General features: G+C 37.9%; 2 protein-coding genes across 8 annotated transcripts; both read right to left on the bottom strand.

The window, feature by feature from the left end:
- Positions 1–498: 498 nt before the first annotated feature.
- Positions 499–13,699, bottom strand: LOC111450581 (alcohol dehydrogenase-like 7). Of its 5 annotated transcripts, none has more exons than XM_023090785.1 (10): positions 13,547–13,699; positions 8,923–9,059; positions 8,789–8,835; positions 7,586–7,911; positions 6,488–6,570; positions 6,330–6,405; positions 5,313–5,377; positions 1,763–1,858; positions 846–1,010; positions 499–762 (listed from the first exon to the last, which is right to left on the bottom strand). In XM_023090785.1, exons 1-10 carry the CDS (start codon positions 13,686–13,688, stop codon positions 646–648), a joined length of 1,254 nt encoding a protein of 417 aa, XP_022946553.1. In that variant the 5' UTR covers positions 13,689–13,699; the 3' UTR covers positions 499–645. The 5 variants fall into 5 exon arrangements, with proteins under 5 accessions (XP_022946553.1, XP_022946555.1, XP_022946556.1 ...); XM_023090787.1 differs by lacking the exon at positions 13,547–13,699 and adding an exon at positions 9,170–9,299; XM_023090788.1 differs by lacking the exon at positions 13,547–13,699 and adding an exon at positions 9,176–9,291.
- Positions 13,700–15,234: 1,535 nt separating this feature from the next.
- LOC111450585 lies at positions 15,235–19,960 on the bottom strand. Of its 3 annotated transcripts, none has more exons than XM_023090793.1 (3): positions 19,664–19,960; positions 16,177–16,356; positions 15,235–15,659 (listed from the first exon to the last, which is right to left on the bottom strand). In XM_023090793.1, the coding sequence occupies exons 2-3, from the start codon at positions 16,345–16,347 to the stop codon at positions 15,588–15,590; spliced, it is 243 nt and encodes an 80-aa protein (XP_022946561.1). In that variant the 5' UTR covers positions 16,348–16,356; positions 19,664–19,960; the 3' UTR covers positions 15,235–15,587. The 3 variants fall into 3 exon arrangements, with proteins under 3 accessions (XP_022946561.1, XP_022946563.1, XP_022946562.1); XM_023090795.1 differs by having other exon boundaries at positions 19,634–19,958; XM_023090794.1 differs by having other exon boundaries at positions 19,660–19,958.
- Positions 19,961–20,014: the final 54 nt, after the last annotated feature.

Raw genomic sequence — 20,014 nt, 5'->3', positions numbered from 1 at the left:
TTTATCTCATTGATGGGAATTGGTCATTGTTGCCGCTAGAAAATGATTGCCAAAAAAAAAAAAAAACTCAAAACTTAGATGGAATTGTGTACTCTGCCCGAGAAACAAAGACAAAGTTCAAATGAATTGGCATGACTAGTTCAGTTGGACCGATCCAACTTAGTTCGGTTAGATTGGTTAGGTCAATTTTTCTTTACATTTGAGCTGACTTCAACCCTACTAATCTTTAATATGATAAGACCCGATCAGAAAATTTTGGATAATTTAAGAAGAAAAAAATTATTATTTTCACACAAACCGTGATTTATTTGAGGTATTACTTCGGAATTCGTTCTTAAGGTAAAAGCTCTTTCTAGGCTACAACTTATGTTTATTCGACTCATTTAAGCTCAACTTGCGATTATGGTGCAGTAGTCTTAAATTCTCTTTCTTGACCCTGTTTAGGCCGTCAATTCTTATAGTTATTTTTTAGAGACCAAATGGACATAAACCTTAAAGTTTTGGGTGTAAACTTATAAATTATAATTTATCCAACAGCTAATCACGACATTTAACCAGTGTTATATAGACTACCCTTTAAAGTTTTTGAATAGCATAATTGTTAGATTAATAACAAGACAAGCCATGATATGATAGGGTGGCTACTCATTTGTTCATCCATATCACACATCTCAAGCACTTTCCTTCGATGAGCAAATCAAAAGCTTCATTGATGTCTCCAAAACCTATTTCGTGTGTGACAAATTTATCCAGCTCAAGTTTCTGATGGTCGAAAAATTCTAAAATCATTAAGATGGTTGAATTTATACGTAATATTAACAACAAAAAAAGCAATAGTAAGTTACCTTTTCTGTATACCATTTAATGAGAGTGTGGATATCTGATTTAGGCTTCAATCCTCCGTATAATGATCCCATGATAGTCTTCCCACGTAAAAGGATATCAAAAAAGTTTAAACTCAAAATTGCGCCGGGCTTTTCCACTCCTAACACGATTGTTTTTCCCCAACCCTGAAGTCAAATACGAGTTGTAGAAATATTAGTGAGAATTTAAAAAAAAAATGCATAAACTGACAGTTCGCACTTATATTTCAAACTTATAAAATTATATGAACGACTTGCCACCCGGGAGTGCTGGGAACTCAAAAGAGCAAAGCTCATTTTCCTTTCATGGTATAAAAAAGGGGCTAGTCCATCAAAAGTTTGGTTATTTCACAAACGAAGTTCAGAATCAATAAAGGTTCATAGAACGAAAAGAGTGCACAATTGGGTCACAACCCCACTTTTTTGTTTGAAACAAAAGAGATCAAATAGGGTTTTTCATGATGTTCGAGAGAAAGGAGTAAAAAACGTTTTGAGTCTTTTTTGTACAAAATAAGGTATTTTAATCTTACCGGTTTTAAGATACAATTTAGCTGGTGATCATTATGGTATTGATGGGTATCAAAGTTACAACATTTTAATTGACCCCAAGTTACTCTTAGATTGAAATAGTCATCCATATTGCTATTTTAGAGTCATTCAAGTAGTCTTGATCAAGTTATCTGATGAATTGATTCGAATAATAAGTTTAAAAACAAGCTTTCTTTTCTTTTGATCTCGATCATCATAGTAATCAGTTCCAAAACTTGTTTCTGGATTGATTCTTTATCATTTTTAGAGGTCTCGTTTTTTCAGATCCAATTCCAAGAGTTCGTATACCAATTCATAAATTCGAGGGAGATATTAGTAATAAAATTTAAAGAGAGTAAGGATCGGAGGACCTGTCTGCAGCATGCAAAGGCTTCCTGAACTAAGGAAGCCATTCCAACACATTCAAAGCAGTAATCTGCACCCCCACCCGTCATTTCATTAATGACCTGAAAACAAGTTTTCAACGTTTATAAAAACGTAACGCTTGACAAGGATCTATAATATATGGGTTAGGTTGAGTGCATTATCCTGATAACAATTTGATATAATATGCTTACAGAGTTAGAGGTTTCTATAACAACCTGAACACAAAGGCTATTAGTTCAGCTATCACATGCTCTAAAATTTTCTTATCTTCTTTCAGCACTAACTCTTAAAGATTTCTCTTCCCTCACAAATTGGAGGCTCTAATACCTTTTCGAAATAGGAATTTGGAATAGGAAGCAACGTATAGTCAATCTACGTTATATCAAGGAGAAAAATATTTCTACGAAGGCCCGACCTATTCAAATGAATAAAGAATTACTAACATTTTGTAAAGCAGAAATTAATGATCTTTTGCAGAAGGGTCTAATTAGGCCATCAAAAGTCGTCATGTGCGGCTTTTTACGTCACAACCAAGCTGAGAAGGAACGTGGAGTCCCACGACTGTTAATCCACTACAAACCCTTAAATAAGATTTTGGAATGGATTAGATATCCAATTTCAAATAAATTGCACCAAATTTTAGGTTAAAAAATATTTTCAAAATTTGACATGAAATCAAGATTTTGGCAAAATCTAGATTTCAGAAAAAGACAAATACAAAACAGCTCGACAATAAGAATGGAACTTTATGCCATTTGGGCTAAAAAACACCCGTCCAAATTTCAAAAAATTATGAATGATATTTTTAATCCTTTTCACGATTTTTCAATTGTTTATATTGACGATCTTCCGATTTTTTCTTAAAACATCGATCAACATTTTATCATCTTCAAACATTTTTTACAACCGTCTCACAAAATAGTTTAATTGTGTCTAAATAAAAAATTAAATTTTTTCAAACAAAAATCAGGTTTCTTGTATTTGAAATTTATTTTGGTCTAATTAAACCCATTCAAAGATCCATTGAGTTTGACTCAAATTTTCTGATCAAATTATTGAAAGGCTCAAAAATAATCCAAAACCCTCGACCGAAAAACACACCAAAACAGTCCAAAAAATTAAATCCCTTATCAAATCAATTACACGTTTATCTTTGATAAACGCAAAGGCTAGTTTAACAGCGGAGACAGGTATCCGATATAGGATATGGAGGAATCCTGAAACAGTCCTCTAACAAGAAAAGGAATCTTGAAATAATCCTCTGACAAGAAAGAATCAATTGTACGCTTACATTCGAGGATATGGAATTCTACTACAAAATTACTCAACAGTAAAGAAATAAATACTTTCATTAGTAATTTGTGCACACTTTGTTATCAAAACGGATTCTAGAGCATCCAAAATTGTTTCAGAGAAAGATGTTAAGAATCTTGTATCTAAACAAATTATAACTAGATGACACTAATTTGATCGTGCTTCAATTTTCAAATTTTGCCGAAAATCCCTTCTCAGATTACCTCTCAAAAGAGTTCCTACTCTAAAAAAAAAACTCTCTATCCACTCTTCATCTCATAATGACCGGAAAAAAGACCGTTGCAAAATGGAAGAAGCCTATTGCTTCTAACTCCCCTACTCTAGTGACAACAGATAGCTATGCTATGGATGCTGGTTTCACGTTGGTGACCAGATCTAAAGCAAAACTTCAAAAACAACGGGAGGTTATCACTCCGACGAGGCATTCTGCCTCTTCAACACGGCCATCTATCATTACTCCACCGAGACTAACTATCTCTTCCACTTTAAAGAGACCTTTTGTCCCCTCAACCTAGTCAGATGCGGTTGTTCTAGTTTGATTTTCTCTAGTTCCTGAAACCAGGACTTGCTCTAAAAAATCTGTATCTCTACCAGAAGCTCTGGTAGAACCAGGATATGACGACCCAAAAATCAGTGAGGTTGTCAAAAAAGCATATCCATCGGGGTTCGTCTATATCCCGAAAGACCTTCATAAGACCAAAAGGTTCTATCAATTCATCTTGGTTGATACCAAATTTGTTGAAATTACTCATATTTTGAGTCGCGATGATCCTTAAAAAATCGCGTACTCAAAATTAAAAATATTCAAAGTCATGAATCCGACGTATTGGAATCAAGATCCATACTCGGAGAAAAATTTTTCAAAACCTTTTGTTCCTCAATCGTTCTCTCATAGAGATTATCAGATGACATGGTTCAATGTCATTTGATATCAAAACTGCTAGCATTGTTCATTCAATTCTACCACGATGCTTATAAAATCAATTATCTATTTTGGTTCATGAAATAGTAAAATATCTTTGGATCTGTCAAAGATATATCTGTAGTTCCAATACAAGAATCATTCCACTACTTCAATCAAACTATCTTCAAAAACTCATTTCCATTGACTACCTATATTTTCAAATTATCTGGATTCGAACTTGGAATTTTCAGATAGAAGAAACTGAAGATCGTATAAAACAGACTTTTAAGGTAATCAAAATCAAAATGGTGGATAAATACACTTATAGCCACGCAGATGAAGGTCTGGTTATGAAAATGTCCACCTTCAAAATTTATTAAAAACAAAACCACAGAGTTTCTCACTTCAAAGTTTAGGCGGCTTGCAACAGTAGCCCAGACAACTACAAAGTCTAGGCTGCAGGCTGCTTGCAACAGTAGCCCAGACAACTACAAATTCTAACTTTGGCTCGTTACGCATCGTCGTCAACCTCCCGATTTTAAAACATGTTTACTAGGAAGAGGTTTCTACACCCTTATAAAGAATTTTTCGTTCCCCTCTCCAACCAATGTGGGATCTCACAATCCTCCCCCTTGAGGGCCCCGTGTCCTCACTAGCACATCGCTCAATGTCTGGCTCTAATACCATTTGTAACAGTTCAAGTCTATTGTTGTAGATATTGTCTGCTTTGACCCGTTACGTATCGCCTTCAGCCTCACAGTTTTAAAATGCATCTACTAGGGAGAGGATTCTACACTGTTTCGTTCAACCTCTCCAACCAACGTGAGATCTCAAAATCCACCCTCTTGGAGAGGCCACGTCCACAATGACACCGCCCGATGTCTGGCTCTGATACCATTTATAACAGTCCAAGCCCCCCACCGCTAGTAGATATTATCTGCTTTGGTCTGTTACATATTGTCATCAGCCTCTGATCTTAAAATACGTTTACTATGGAGATGTTTTCACACACTTATAAAAAATATTTCGTACCCTTCTCCAACCAATATGAGAGCTCACACTCATAAATTCTGATCGAAGGAAGTTCATCAATGAATTTGATTATCAAACAACCATTGTGAAGATCTAACCTCATCATCGGTAAAGTCAAAGTTATTCTCGATTAATCTAATAAAATTCAACGTCGATTCAACTCGACTTCTACCATTATTTAGAAATCATATGCTTCCTATATGGGATTAACCCTTCATTCCTTTGCTAAGGTTGCAAGTTTGATGAGTATATATGAGACTGAATCACATTGATAACTTACATACCTGGCTCACAGATTTATCCTCAAGCCTCCCAGAATTCAACAACTCAGTGACTCCAAACTTTTTGGCTGCAAAAAATGAACACACTTTTATAACAACTTGATTAATAATGATTCAACCATATCATTTCAAATAACTTTTGAAGTTTTCACAAACAAATAATCAAACAATAAAATATTTGAGACGAAATAAAGACACTTGCACGACCCCTAATCCACCCTCTTTCGAGGCCCAGCGTCCTTGTTGGCACACCGCCTTGTGTCCACCCTCTTCGGCTGGCTCTGATACCATTTGTAACAACTGAAGCCCATCGCTAGCAGATATTATCCTCCTTGAGCTTTCCCTATTTTAAAACGCATCTCCTAGGGAGAGGTTTCCACACCCTTATAAAGAATGCTTCATTCTCCTCCCCAACCGATGTGAGATCTCACAATCCATCCCCAACGTCCTCGCTGACACTCGTTCTCTTCTCCAATCGATATGGGACCCCCCAATCCACCCCCATCGAGGGCCAGCGTATGCTGGCACACAACCTCGTGTCCACCTGCTTTGAGGCTCAACCTCTTCGCTAACACATCGCTCTGTGTTTGATTCTGATACCATTTGTGACAGCCCAAGCCCACTTCTGGTAGATATTGTCCTCTTTAGACTTTCCCTTTCGGGTTTCCCCTCAAGATTTTAAAACGCGTCTGCTAGGGAGAGGTTTCCACACTCTTATAAACAAATATTTCCTTCTCCTCCCCAACCGATGTGGGATCTCACATCCCTTCTCGCTAATAGTCTTAAGCCATCAATTCAAATGCCCAAGTCTCAAGTGCCAAACCCAAGATGGATGTTTCAAACAAGAATGTTTAACCAAAACATTATGTTTTTCATCATTTGTTCTTCATACTCAACACATAATAAACATTGGAAATAAACTCCCCTACTAAATATATGAATCCCATATGAACATGCTTCATCTATAATTAAACCTGTTTCAACTTTAAACAAGGATTTGATTACTATAAAAGTACTTACCAACTTCAAATTTATCTGGGTTGATATCTATCCCAATGATCCTGCTTGCCCCACATAGTCTTGCTCCTTCAGCTACCTATAACAAGACTACTAAACCATGAAGTTTTCAAAGTAGCCTGTCAAGGTTTTACTGAAATGAATCATTAATGAACTCATACAGCTAAACCTATGGACCCAAGTCCAAAAATGGCAACAGTGGATCCCTTCTTCACATTTGCTGTTTTCCATGCTGCACCAACCCCTATAAACACATGTTAAAGCAATATTTATGAGAAATTGTGTGTGGGATCCCACGTCGGTTGGGGAAGAGAACAAAACATTCTTTATAAGGGTGTGGAAACCTCTTATTAACAGATGCGTTTTAAAAACCTTGAGGGGAAGTCCGAAAGGGAAAACCCAAAAAGGACAATATCGGCTAGTAGAGGGCTTGGACTGTTACAAATGGTATCAAAGCCAGACACAAGGCGATGTGCCAGCGAGGAGGTTGGGCCCCGAAGTGGGTTGGACACGAGGTAGTGTGCCAGCAAGGATGCTGGGCCTTGAAGGGGGGTGAATTTTATAATGGTGTGGAAACCTCTCCCTAACAGACGCGTTTTAAAAACCTTGAGAAGAAGCCTGAAAGGGAAAGCCCAAAGAGGACAATATCGTGGGCTTTGGCTGTTACAAATGGTATCAAAGCCAGACACAGGGCAATGTGTCAGCGAGGAGGCCGAGCCCCGAAGGGGGGTGTACACGAGTTAGTGTGCTAGCAAGGATGATGAGCCTCGAAGGGGGTGGATTGTGAGATCCCACATTGGTTAGGGAGGAAAACGAAACATTTTTTATAAAGGTATGGAAACCTCTCCGTAGCAGGCGCGTTTTAAAAACCTTGAGGAGAAGTCTGAAAGAAAAAGCCCAAAGAGGACAATATCTACTAGTGGTGGGCTTGAGCTATTACAAATGGTATCAAAACCAGACATAGGGTAATGTGTCAGTGAGAAGGTTGAGCCTTGAAGGGGTTGGACACGAGGCGGTGTGTCAGTAAGGACGCTGGGCCACGAAGGGGGGTGGATTGTGAGATCTCACATCAGTTGGGGAAGAAAACAAAACATTCGTTATAAGGGTGTGGAAACCTCTCCTTAGCAGACGCGTTTTAAAAACCTTGAGGAGAAATCCGAAAGGAAAAGTCCAATGAGAAGAATATCCGCTAGCGGTGGCCTTAGCCCATTAGATCTTGAATGCTCTCGACAATGGAAAGTAATGGATTAGACAGTCACCTGTTGCAACCCCACAACTAAGGAGGCATGCCCTGTTTGGAGGGATAGCAGGATCTACTTTGATGACATAGGCCACATCTACAACGGTGTATTCACTGAAACTTGAAACATACAGAAAATGATGAATAACCTCTCCATTGAGATCTGTGAACCTGCTTGTCCCATGGCGGGGCATTACTGAAGACATGCTGAAAGGGAATTTTGAACAAAGATTGCTGTTATTTGATAAGCAATCTTCACAGTCCCCACAGTCAGCCATGAATGTTGGGATGACAGTATCTCCTTCCTTAACTTCATTCACATCCTCCCCTACACCTTCAACCACCCTGCAACATCAAACACTAAGATCAGCTACCAAATAAGAATTTGAGCGGACAATATCAATATCATACTACTGTGGGGTTCTTAGTTTCTAACATGATATCAGAGTCATATCCTTAACTTAGTCATGTCAGTAGAATTCTCAAACGTCGAACGAGTCTCAAATGTGTAGTCAAAAGTGACTCAAGTGTTGAACAAATGGTGTACTTTGTTCGAAGGCTCTAGAGAAAAGGAGTCGAGTCTGTGTACGAGGGCTTCATAAGCCACATGGGAGACTCTATGATATACTTTGTTCGAGGGAAGGATTGTTGAGGATTATTGGGAGAGGAGTCCCCTCATTGGCTAATTAAGAGTTGATCATGAATTTATATTGTAAGGAATACATCTCCATTGGTATGAGGCATTTTGGAGAAACCAAAAGCAAAGCCATGAGAGTTTATGCTCAAAGTGAACAATATCATACCATTATGGGGTCCATGGTTCCTAACGTGGTATCAGAATCATGCCCTTAACTTAGCCATGTTAATAGAATCCTCAAATGTCGAATAAAGAAGTTGTGAGCCTCGAATGTGTAGTCAAAAGTGACTCAGTGTACTTTGTTTGAAGGTTTCAGAGAAAATGAGTCGAACCTCGATTAAGGGGAGGCAGTTTGAGAGCTCCATAGGCCTTATGGGAAGCTCTATGGTATACTTTGTTCGAGGAAAGGATTGTTGAGGATTATTGGGCTAATTAAGGGGTTGATCGTGGGTTTATAAAGTAAGGAATACATCTCCATTGACCAAAAGCAAAGCTACGAGAGCTGAAGCTCAAAGTTGACAATATCATATCATTGTAGAGGTTCATGGTTCATGACAAGAACTCAAGAAAAGATCTGAAACTCACCCGAACGCTTCATGGCCAAGAATTCTTGGAACAATCCCCAGAGGATCCTTCAAAAATCCAAGAAACAGAGTAATAAATTACTTGATTCTACAAAAACTACGCCATGAAATGAGAAGGAACCCAACAAGACGAACCTTCAACTTCCAAACGGAAATATCAGTATGACATAAAGAGGTGCATATTATCCGGATTCGAACTTCACGAGCCATTGGCGGCGCCACTGATATCTCCTCAATCACTAGTGGTTCGCCGGGCTTCCGGCAGACGGCAGCTAAAAAATTTCAAACCCCATTGAAACATCAAACACTTCAAAGGGGATGAGAAACAGATTACTTCTAAAAACCTAATTTGGAAGCGCACATAGTTATATTGAAGGAGTACCTTTACAGCGGATTGGCTGAAGTCCGGTTGCCGCCGACGGTTTTTCTTCCATGACGGTGGTCGGAGAGAAGAACGCCGTCTTGTCTGAGAGCTGGGAAAGAGACAGTGCTGACTGACAAAGACAGCCTTGAGCTGTTATTAATATGTTTGGGATAAGATATCAATAATGCGAAATGAGAAAATATTGTGTGGCTTACATTTCATCTATCTTCTATCAAGATCATGTTGTATAAGATCATGTAGCTCGTCCCAATTAGTACAAAGACATTGACCATCTAGTCCATATGCTCGTGATTAGTTTTCAAAAACTATGGACGGTCAATATAGCCGAAAGTAATACTCTAATTCTCTGACTCTCTGACTCTCCTTATAAAATGTTCGTACTCTACGATAATTTTAATCACTTCTTCCAGCGACTCTGATGGCTAATTACTCGATCATACAACTTGAGTTATGATACTTTATTTAAGAATACAATTCGTGGTTTACTTCTATGTAAGTTATATGAAAAGAAAAAAATTCTCATGTAAGTTATTTTATTTGCAATATAATATGCATTCAGAAGTAAACGATTGATCTCGATTAATAGATCCGCTAAAGCCCCGAAACATATAGTACTTACTATCGGTGCCACGAAGAGATATGTTTTTAGATTTGAGAATATTTAATCTCTCTTCATAAATAAAAATGTAAAACAAGCCGATTCAGGCAAAGCCCACATGATTTCTAGCCCACGCCGGTGAAATTTGATATATCCCCGTACCTCTCGCATGCTAAGCGAGCACTCGACCATCTGAGCTAAACCTTTTGATGTAAATTGTAAGTTCAGAACTAGGATAACGAGCTCTTGGACTTAATTTTATCTCAAAACATTTAAAACTAACATAAACACTTAAAACTAACATAGAAGTAAATATGTATCCACAACATTACAAGATAGACAACACGTAAAGTAGAGGAAATAAACAAAGTACATTCTAAAGTTTTTGGATAGACGTAATTGTTGACGAGTAACGATGTAATTGTTGACGAGTAACGAGCCAAGCCATGCCATGATCATGGGGTGGCTACTCATTTCTTCATCCATATCACACATCTCAAGCACTTTCCTTCCATTAGCAAATTAAAAGCTTGATTGATGTCTTCGAAACCTACTTCGTGTGTCACAAATTTATCCAGCTCAAGTTTCTGATAGTCGAAGATTCTAAGATCAATAAAATGGCAGGATTTATATAGAATATTCGCATAAAAAAGCAATACGAAGTTACCTTATCTGTGTACCATTTAAGAAGAGTGGGAATATCTGATTTAGGCTTCAATCCTCCGTATAACGAACCCATAATACTCTTCCCATGAAAAAGGACATCATAAGAGCTAAAACTCAAAGTTGCGTCTGGTTTGTCCACTCCTACCACAATTGTTTTTCCCCAACCCTAGAGCCAACTAGAACTTATGTTAAAAAGTTCTAAAATAGTTTTTTGGTTTATTGAAGAGAGTAGTTCAGAGTTACGTCAGTAACAAACGTGTTTCCTGCGCGTCGGCTGAAAAAGCCCTTTACCTTTCGAGTAATAAGGTCAATTTCATAGTTCCAACCTAGATAAGACTATTTGATACCTTATTGGAGCTACCCACTTCAATCTAGCCACGATTTTGACAGGATATGGAAGCATATTTATTACACTCTATCCAATTGATAGATACCATAGAAAAGGTATAATCAAGGTGAAGAAAGAAAATGTAAACAGAGAAGGATTGGAGGACCTTTCTGCAGCATGCAAATGCTTCATGAACTAAGGAAGCCATTCCAACACATTCAAAGCAGTAATCTGCACCCCCATCAGTCATTTCATTAATTACCTGATCACCATTGACATTCAGAATGGGTTATGAAAAGAAGGTTATTTAGTAAGAATCAATCTTACCATTGTTACAAATTCACAAATGCATAATAATAGCACTTGCAGTGCTGATAAAAGCCTCAACAAAATATATACAGCACAAAATAACATTCTTCAAGAAAAATTGCTTAACCAATTATGAAGGGGAAGAAATTATTTGTTGCTAAGATCATAGGTTTGATGGGAAAATGGAACTAAACCACAGTTAATCTCATCATTAACTTACATACCTGGCTCACATGTTTATCCCCGAGGCTTCTAGAATTAACAAACTCAGTGACTCCAAACTTTTTTGCTGCATTTGGGAAATGAACACATTTTTGTTACTACTTAGTTAATGATAATTTGATATTAAATGCTTATCGTAGGCTGTAAGTTCAAAGAACAATGCATACACATGATTAAGCACTTAACTTGAAACACATGGCTCCTTCAATGGAGAGGAGCTTCAGGATTTTATAACCATAGTAGTCTTTATTCAAGAGAGGGAAATTAATGAATGAAAATAAAAGTACTTGCCAGCTTCAAATTTATCAGGGTTGATATCTATCCCAATGATCCTGCTTGCTCCACATAGTCTTGCTCCTTCAGCTACCTATAACAACAATAGTAAACCATGAAGTTTTCGACGTAGCCTGTCAAGGTTTTACTGAAATGAATCATTAATGAGTTCATACAGCTAAACCTATGGACCCCAGTCCAAAAATGGCAACAGTGGATCCGTTCTCCACATTCGCTGTTTTCCATGCCGCACCAACCCCTATAAACACATGTTGAGCAATATTTATGAGACATTGTGTGTAAAATCCGCAACGAAACATTCTTTATAAGGGTGTGGAAACCTCTCCCTAACAAATGCATTTTAAAAACGTTGAGAGGAAGCCCAAAAGAAAAAGTTTAAATAGGACAATTTTCTGTTAATGGTGGGCTTAAATTGTTACAAATGGTATCAAAGCCAGACACCGCGATGTGCTAGCAAGGAGGTTGAGCCCCGAAGGAAGGTGGACTGGGGGGTCCCACATCGATTAGAGAAGGGAACGAGTGTCAGCGAGGATGTTGGGCCCCGAAGGGGTGAATTGTGAGATCCCACGTTGGTTAAGGAGGAGAATGAAACCTTTTTTATAAGGGTGTGGAAACCTCTCCCTAGTCGACGCGTTTTAAAAACCTTGAGGAGAAGCCCGAAAAAGAAATCTAAAAAAAAACAATATTCGCTAGCCGTGTTCTCCACAATGGAAAGTAATGGATTAGACAGTGACCTGTTGCAACCCCACAACTTAGAAGGCATGCCCTGTTTGGAGGTATTGCAGGATCAATTTTCAGTACATTGGCAATATCTACCACTGTGTATTCAGTGAAACTTGATACAGACAGAAAATGATGAATAACATCCCCATTGATATCAGTGAATCTGCTTGTCCCACAGCGAGGCATCCCCGGAGCTATCTTGAAAGGGAGTTTAGAACAGAGATTGCTTTTTACTGATAAGCAATCTGCACACTCCCCACAGTCGGCCATGAATATTGGGATGACAGTATCTCCTTCCTTAACTTCATTGACATCCTTCCCTACACTCTCAACCACTCTGCAACATGAAGCAGTTCATGAAATTATATAAATCTGGAGCAGGTTTCTTTTTTTTCCTTTTTCCTTTTTCTTTTCAATAATATTACTTCAGGAATTCAGATAGAAAGCATAAACAGATAAAGAGATGTGGCACGAATATAATTCTTAAACAATATGCATATGGTAGTGTCGAATCAACTATTAATGGAATGATACTAAAGTATAAGAACATGTTTTTCATATGCGGTCATCTAAGGCGGCAAGTTCAATCTAAATCAGTGTATACAATAAATAATCCACATAAATTTCACAATGCAGTGTCCAGCATGAAAATTACCAAAAGAAGTTCAGAACATTTGGGAATCGATTAGCACCATTTTCTAGTTTTGCATAATCCAAGATCCTTCCAGATTATCGCTATATCAAATGCAAATTGCAGATTCAGAGTATCCGAAACATGAATATCGAATTTTATTCAACAAGATTGAATTACTCGCAAATAATTCGCCAGTCGGCAGAATAATTTGAAGGCAAGTGAACAAAGATGTGGAACTCACCCAATAGCTTCATGGCCAAGAATTCTAGGAACAATTCCCGGAGGATCCTTCGGAAATGGAATATCCAAAAATAGAATAAGAAATCACTCCATTCTACAAAACCTACAACTTAAAATCACATGACGAACCTTCAACTTCCAGAAGGTAACATCACTCAGACACAAAGAGGTGCATGTTATCCGAATTCGAACTTCACGAGCCCTAGGCGGAGCCACAATTATCTCCTCGATCACTAATGGCTCACCAGGCTTCCGGCAGACAGCAGCTAACAAATTTCAAACGCGTTGAAACATCAAACATTTCAAAGGAATGAGGAAGAGAGATTCAAACCAAAAGCAATCTGGATAACATAGAAGTACCTCTACAGCGGATAGACTGGACTCCGGTTACCGCCGACGATTCATCCATGAGGGAGATCTGAAAGCTCGGAGAGGATACAGCGTCGTCTTGGGACTGTGTCAGAGGGGGCCTTCGGTTCATCGTTTTATAGTTAAAATCCATGATTAGAAGAGAGGAATTAATTCACGTTTTTCATGCATTCAAATTATTTGTTTCTTATTTTCTCTCTCTTTTTATTCTTTTATTTCTTTCTTTCTTTCTTTCCTCACTTATTTTTTTCGACATTATTTTTATTTTTAATTATTTTTCTTGTTTTTTTTATATTTTTATTAGACTAAATTAATTTTAAAAAAAATAGTATAAGCTTTTATTTTATCTTAAAAAAAAATACCCGACATTTAAAGATTTCAATAATACCCGACATTTAATGAACACGACTCTCCACAATGGTATGATATTGTTCACTTTGAGCATAACCTCGTGGTTTTACTCTGGGCTTCCCAAAAGGCCTCACACCAATGGAAAAGGCCTCACGCCAATGAAAAAAAGTATTCTTTGATTATAAATTCATGATCATTCCCTAAATTAGTCGACGCGGGACTTTCGTATAAATTGTTTTTTTTTTAATCATAAATATTACACTTATGTGTCAAAAACAAAAATTGATGTGTCAGTGTCTCAAGTTTAGAGTTTAAGATTTAGTGCCACGTGACTGAGAGATACACAGTAGATGACATCTTACAAATTTCTTTGTTTTTAGCAAAAATTATATCTCTCATGTCCAAAATTTTAACTATTTTAAGTATAATAACAAAAATAAGACTTAAGTAGGATGTATGCATTATGCATCGCTGTACAACTAACTCGATGTCTTATCAAATAGAATATCAAGCATAAATGAAAAGGATAAACTATATCAAAATAATAATTATACAAATTAAAATTGTCCGAGTAAAAATTAAATTATAATTGAATTATAAGTTAATAGTTTTGAAAATTTTAGGAGTTTTTTAATACATGTTTTAGGAATTAATTAAACTATTTAGTGTGGATTTTATATATTAAAATTTTTCAAAACTTAAGGGGCCATGAAGGTATTTTTTTTTTTAAGTAAAACGTAAATGCACGACCTCCTTACAAATAAAGAAAATGTATGTACGATGTTCGAGACTATTTATGCATGACAAAGATTTGCATGTCGTTTAATTCGCAAGGAATCCCTCGCTAAACAGAGAATGAGAAAAGGGGTGGGGAGAGATTTTTTTTATTACTCAAATGGGACCAATGACAGGCATTACAATCCTGTTTCCAAACGAACAACGTAAAGTAATTGAATGTACAAAAATGGTTATAGCAAAACTTCTACTATTCGCAAACGAACAACGTAAACTACATTGAATGTACAGAAATGGCTATCACAAAGCTTCTGTTATACAAACAGATACTCTAGAAAGAACATTTTAACGTGGTGCTAATGATCTAATAACTATCTTTGTAGCTTCAGAATGTTTTAGTTTATGCTCCTACCTATTATTTTGATATACCAAGAAAGATGTACGGTCTAATGAGACTGCTACAAAGTATTTACTCATGGGTGGGACAAGTTCTTCTATTCAAGTTCATGATTTTTCTCGAAAGAACGGGGCAAAGATGGAAGTGGCAATTTTTCGGAAGAAAAGTTCAAATACTTAGGGTTACACGGTATTACGCACGCATAAAAACTCTAATTTTTTTAGGTTTAAATAACCATGATAGTTCAGATACCAAGTTACATGTCCCTCAACTATTACACCATACAATAACTATGATCTCTAGCATTTGACATCAGGGAAATCCGTAGAATATTTATTGTTCTAGTTGAGATCCATAATCACTGGATATGCTAAGAGCAGAGCTCTCAAATATTTGACTACAGGAAAGAAGCCAACAAACAAGTTCACCAACCAAATTTATCTCAGGAAATGCACTAAATAAGATAAAAATAACGTCAAGAAATTTGCACCTGGGTATTGATTCTAATAAGAATTCTATGCAGACAGCTCTGTAAGTTCAAAATTCAAACTACTTTCTTCCCCTGCTAAGCCTCTGCAAGTGGTAATTAATGCTACCCCAAGGCTTCCTGTTTCGGTTGGACTGCAGCGCACAAAGAAAGACCGAAAAGCAAGTAACTATCACATGGTAGAGTTTTACAGTGGCCGAAGAACTCGATGAAGAGTATACGAAATTCTCGAATTATATCGGAAAGCAAGTAACTATCACATGGTAGAGTTTTAAAATGGTCAAAGAACTCAATGAAGAGTATACGAAATTTTCAAATTATATCGAAAAGCAACTATCACATGGTAGAGTTTTAAAATGGCCAAAGAACTCAATGAAAAGTATACAAAATTCTCGAATTATATTGAAAAGCAAGCAACTATAACATGGTAGAGTTTTAAAATGGCCAAAGAACTCAATGAAGAGTATACGAAATTCTCGAATTATGGTAGAGTTTTAATAAAGCCAAAGAACTCCATGAAGAGTATACGAAATTCTCAAATTATATCGAAAAGCAAGTAATTATCACATGGTAGAGTTTTAAAATGGCCAAAGAACTCAATGAAGGGTATAAATAATTCTCGAATTATATCAACGAGTAGCAGAAAGTCACCTGAGCATCCATGCAAGTATTTAGAATTTCCTTATGTCTGGTGCACTTCTCGTCATTGTTATGATTAAGAGCCATGCAATTGAGAAATGATATCATTTCCTTCATGCAAGGTTTACTAAGAGTGCCGAACTTCTTTGGGTTGATGTATAAAGTACCAGCTTTCCTACCCATCGATACAGACTACAAGCCGAAAATAAATGGCGGTTAGACTCGATGTTGCCATTAAGAATGTAACAAAAAATGAACCATATGAAGAATATGAAACGATCAAACACTGGCCTAATTTAGACAAAGGTGTAGAAAATTCCCGAGTTCCAACTCCTTAGAAATAGCAAAAGACAATTAGCACACAAAGGAGAAAAATACAACAATGCAGAAAAACACAAATAATTCAATCCAAAGGGAAATGCCCTTCTTTGTTCCTCCTCTTGCTTCTACTGTTTCACAGTCTATTCTCTCTCTCTCAACCACAAGTGTTGTTAAATGATAATCATGTGAGATCTCACATTGGTTGGAGAGGGGAACGAAACACTCTTTATAAGGGTGTGGATCTCTCCCTAGCAGACACGTTTTAAAAACCATTATGGAAGCTCGAAGGGAAAGCCCAAAGAGGACAATATCTGCTAGCGGGTGGGCTTGGGCATTACAAATGGTATAAGAGCTAGATACCGGCCGATGTGCCAACGAAGAGGCCGAGCCCCGAAGGGGGTGGACACGAGGTGGTGTGCCAACAAGGATGTTGGGCCCCGAAGGGGGTGAAGTGGGGGGTCCCACATCAATTGTAGAAGTGAATGAGTGCCAGTGAGGATACTGGGCCCCGAAGGCGAGTGGATTGTGAGATCCCACATCAGTTGGAGAGGAGAACGAAAAATTCTTTACAAGGGTGTGGAAACCTCTCCCTAGTAGGGGTGTTTTAAAAACTTTGGGGGGAAGCCCAAAAAGGAAAACTCAAAGGACATTAGTGGAGGGCTTGGGCTATTACAAATCATGCCCTCAAGATGAAAAAGTCTTTCAACCGTACACCTATGGGGGCAGAGATTTGTGAAGCATGAAGGCATGGGGGATAAACACCGTGATGGTTCGTTCCTATGGGAGAAGACCTACTTGATTGTCCTCAACTTTCAGTGACTTTTATGGAAGGCTTTCTGCAGCCTCCTTCAACTTCTTTTTCTTTCATTTTTTTATTTCTAATATCATGAATGTTAAGGTCATTTTGCATGCACCTCGACTATTCTCATGGGACAACTATTGAGCCTACAACATTAGGGTACCAATGGAGTTTATGCTAATTGATTGAGTAGTCATAGGAGTCGCCTTACCCTCAGCTTTGCTCCTACAAGTAATGACTTTTTGACATTGCTCGAGATTGCAGGAGGGAAGATTTTCTAAAAAAAGCTGCTGAGTTTGCTTATTGATCCAAGTAAGCATTAAAACCTTCTATCACTCATATGATACTAAATCCTAGGTAGGTGGTCTCCATGCTTCGACCTATCTGACACAAACTTCAAAGGGTACACCCAAATAACCTCCCCTCCACTACTCAAACTCTTAAAAGTGTAATGCCTCCAAAACTTCAAAATGAATACAGAGGAAGGTTACGGTCCTCCTCACCCTTATCTCATTCCAAACCATAGTAAGGCAAAAAAGAAACGATTGATAAACCAAAAAAACAAACTCTTGGCCACTATTATAAAATGCCAGAATAAGGTCCACAAAATCAAAAGTCTTCTCTCACATCTCTTTCTTAGCATTACCAAAGTCGCGAGGTTCAGCATCAACTTAAAAAATATGATGTTTTGCGAAAAAAAAAAAATAGCAAGTGTATACCCCAGTAAGTAATCTGTACTCGAGGAACCAGGCACCATTATTGCACCACCACAAGTACTAAACCACCAGAACATGCATATTACACTAACCGTTAATAAGCCATCGTAACACAAAGTTCATACATAGTCAAGAAAGTTACATGTCTCATATCAACTATCAGCACAATCTCATGCTTAACTTAATCAAAAGCATGAACAAGTAACGTACGCAACAGCGGTACTAAGCTTTATTGAACACATTACTGTGATATCCCACATTGGTTGGGGAGGAGAACAAACCACCATTTATAAGGGTGTGGAAACCTTCCCCTAGTAGACACGTTTTAAAGCCATGAAGGGAAGCCCAAAAGGGAAAGCCCAAAGAGGACAATATCTGCTAGCGGTAGATCTAGATCGTTACAAATGGTATCAGAGCCAGACACTGGACGATGTGTCAGCCTTCTCGTTGTTCCCTGAAGGGGGTAGACACGAGGCAGTGTGCCAATAAGGACGCTGGGCCACAAAGGGGATGGATTTGGGGGCGGTCCCACGTCGATTGGAGGAAGGAAAGAGTACCAGCGAGGACGTTGGGCCCCGAAGGAGGGTGGATTGTGATGTCCCACATTGGTTGTGGAGGAGAACAAACCACCATTTATAAGGGTGTGGAAACCTTCCCCTAGCAGACGCGTTTTAAAGCCTTGAGGGGAAGCCCGAAAGGGAAAGCCCAAATAGGACAATATCTGCTAACAGTAGATCTGGGTCGTTACATTACACTTTCCGTATTCAGTCACCATAGGGTGGCAGCTCTCAGGATCCATCTTTGCAATTTCATCAGCTCAAAACTTCTAACCATATCGACCTCTATCAACTCTACTACAACACCCTTTTCAAACATAGTGATCCTTAGCCATTTACACAAGACCTCACTACTAAATCTCTAAACTCTTTTCTAGGTAGTTCAACCGTTGACCATTCATACCCAAGACCTCGAATCTACCCACATCTGCTCTTAACCATTTATACCCAAGGTCTAATGCCACATTTCTCACTCCATCGATTCTTGACCATTTACGCCTAAAACCCCAATGCCATTCCTTAATTTGGCCCTCAATCATTTATACACAATTCCTCGATACCACAAGTGACATATCAATTCTTGACCATATTACCCAACTGATATTCACATGCTTCTCTTAATTCATCCACAATAATTTCAGTACTCACAACCCAACTCCTATAATACCTTTCAACCAAATACTCAAGTATCCATTTCAGAGAACACTCAACATGTCAGCAAACTCCCAACGTATAGGAATTAATTAATATATAGCTAAATATGTCACCCAACATGGCACAACCACACATGAACAATCCAGCACACTATATCACATAATGATCAACAACAACGCCTATCTAGTACAACAATAATACCAAAAACATTCTGAATGGAACCATGCTAACAATATTATTCAATAACATCCATAATTTATAAAACAGTTCAGTCACAAACATAACGAAACTTAGATAACAAGAAGCCCCACAAGTAAGGATTACTTACTTCACTAAGCACTCCTAAATCGAATCGCAACAATCAGGGAAACTTTCCAAGGGTTAAAAGTAGATCGAAAGTAAACTGAATTAATTTAAACGACCTTAAGAAGCTCAGAGAAGCTTATACCAACCGAAATTCCGATTCAGATATAGAGAGAATTCCCACTTCGGATCTGGTTTCTACGAAGTGTGGGTTTCGGGGTCTGAAGAGAACTGAAGTCGTGGGTAAATAAGGGCGTTAGTCGCCGGAGAGAAGTCTGGGGGAGAGAGAGAGAGCAGATCGAGATGTGACGCCGCGCCGCTAATGGGTTCTGCTCGCCGGAGGCGGAGTTTCGAGAAAATTGCAGTCAGAGGAAGGAAGGAGAAACGGCAGAGACCTTCGCGTTGGAGAGAAAAGCAGGGTGCGTAGGGTTTTTTTTTTTTTTTTTTTTTTTTTTTTTTTTTTTTTTTTTTTTTTTTTTTTTTTTTTTTTTTTTTTTTTT

The sequence above is a fragment of the Cucurbita moschata genome, unplaced genomic scaffold (genome assembly GCF_002738365.1).
Source record: "Cucurbita moschata cultivar Rifu unplaced genomic scaffold, Cmos_1.0 Cmo_Scf00012, whole genome shotgun sequence".
NCBI classification, from domain to species: Eukaryota; Viridiplantae; Streptophyta; class Magnoliopsida; order Cucurbitales; family Cucurbitaceae; genus Cucurbita; species Cucurbita moschata.
The sequence above is the reverse complement of the archived record's forward strand: the minus strand, read 5'-3'. Positions and strand labels throughout refer to the sequence as shown.

What these genes read in the sequence shown, in the direction of transcription:
- LOC111450585 (XM_023090793.1), bottom strand. Translation starts at nt 16,347, where the DNA reads ATGGGTAGGAAAGCTGGTACTTTATACATCAACCCAAAGAAGTTCGGC. An exon ending in ATACTTGCATGGATGCTCAG is followed by an intron (nt 15,660 to 16,176) that starts GTGACTTTCTGC and finishes TGTGCGCTGCAG; the next exon opens with TCCAACCGAAACAGGAAGCC.
- LOC111450581 (XM_023090785.1), bottom strand. Translation starts at nt 13,688, where the DNA reads ATGGATTTTAACTATAAAACGATGAACCGAAGGCCCCCTCTGACACAG. An exon ending in CCCAGATAAATTTGAAGTTG is followed by an intron (nt 5,378 to 6,329) that starts GTAAGTACTTTT and finishes CATTTTTTGCAG; the next exon opens with CCAAAAAGTTTGGAGTCACT. An exon ending in TTAAATGGTATACAGAAAAG is followed by an intron (nt 763 to 845) that starts GTAACTTACTAT and finishes TTCGACCATCAG; the next exon opens with AAACTTGAGCTGGATAAATT.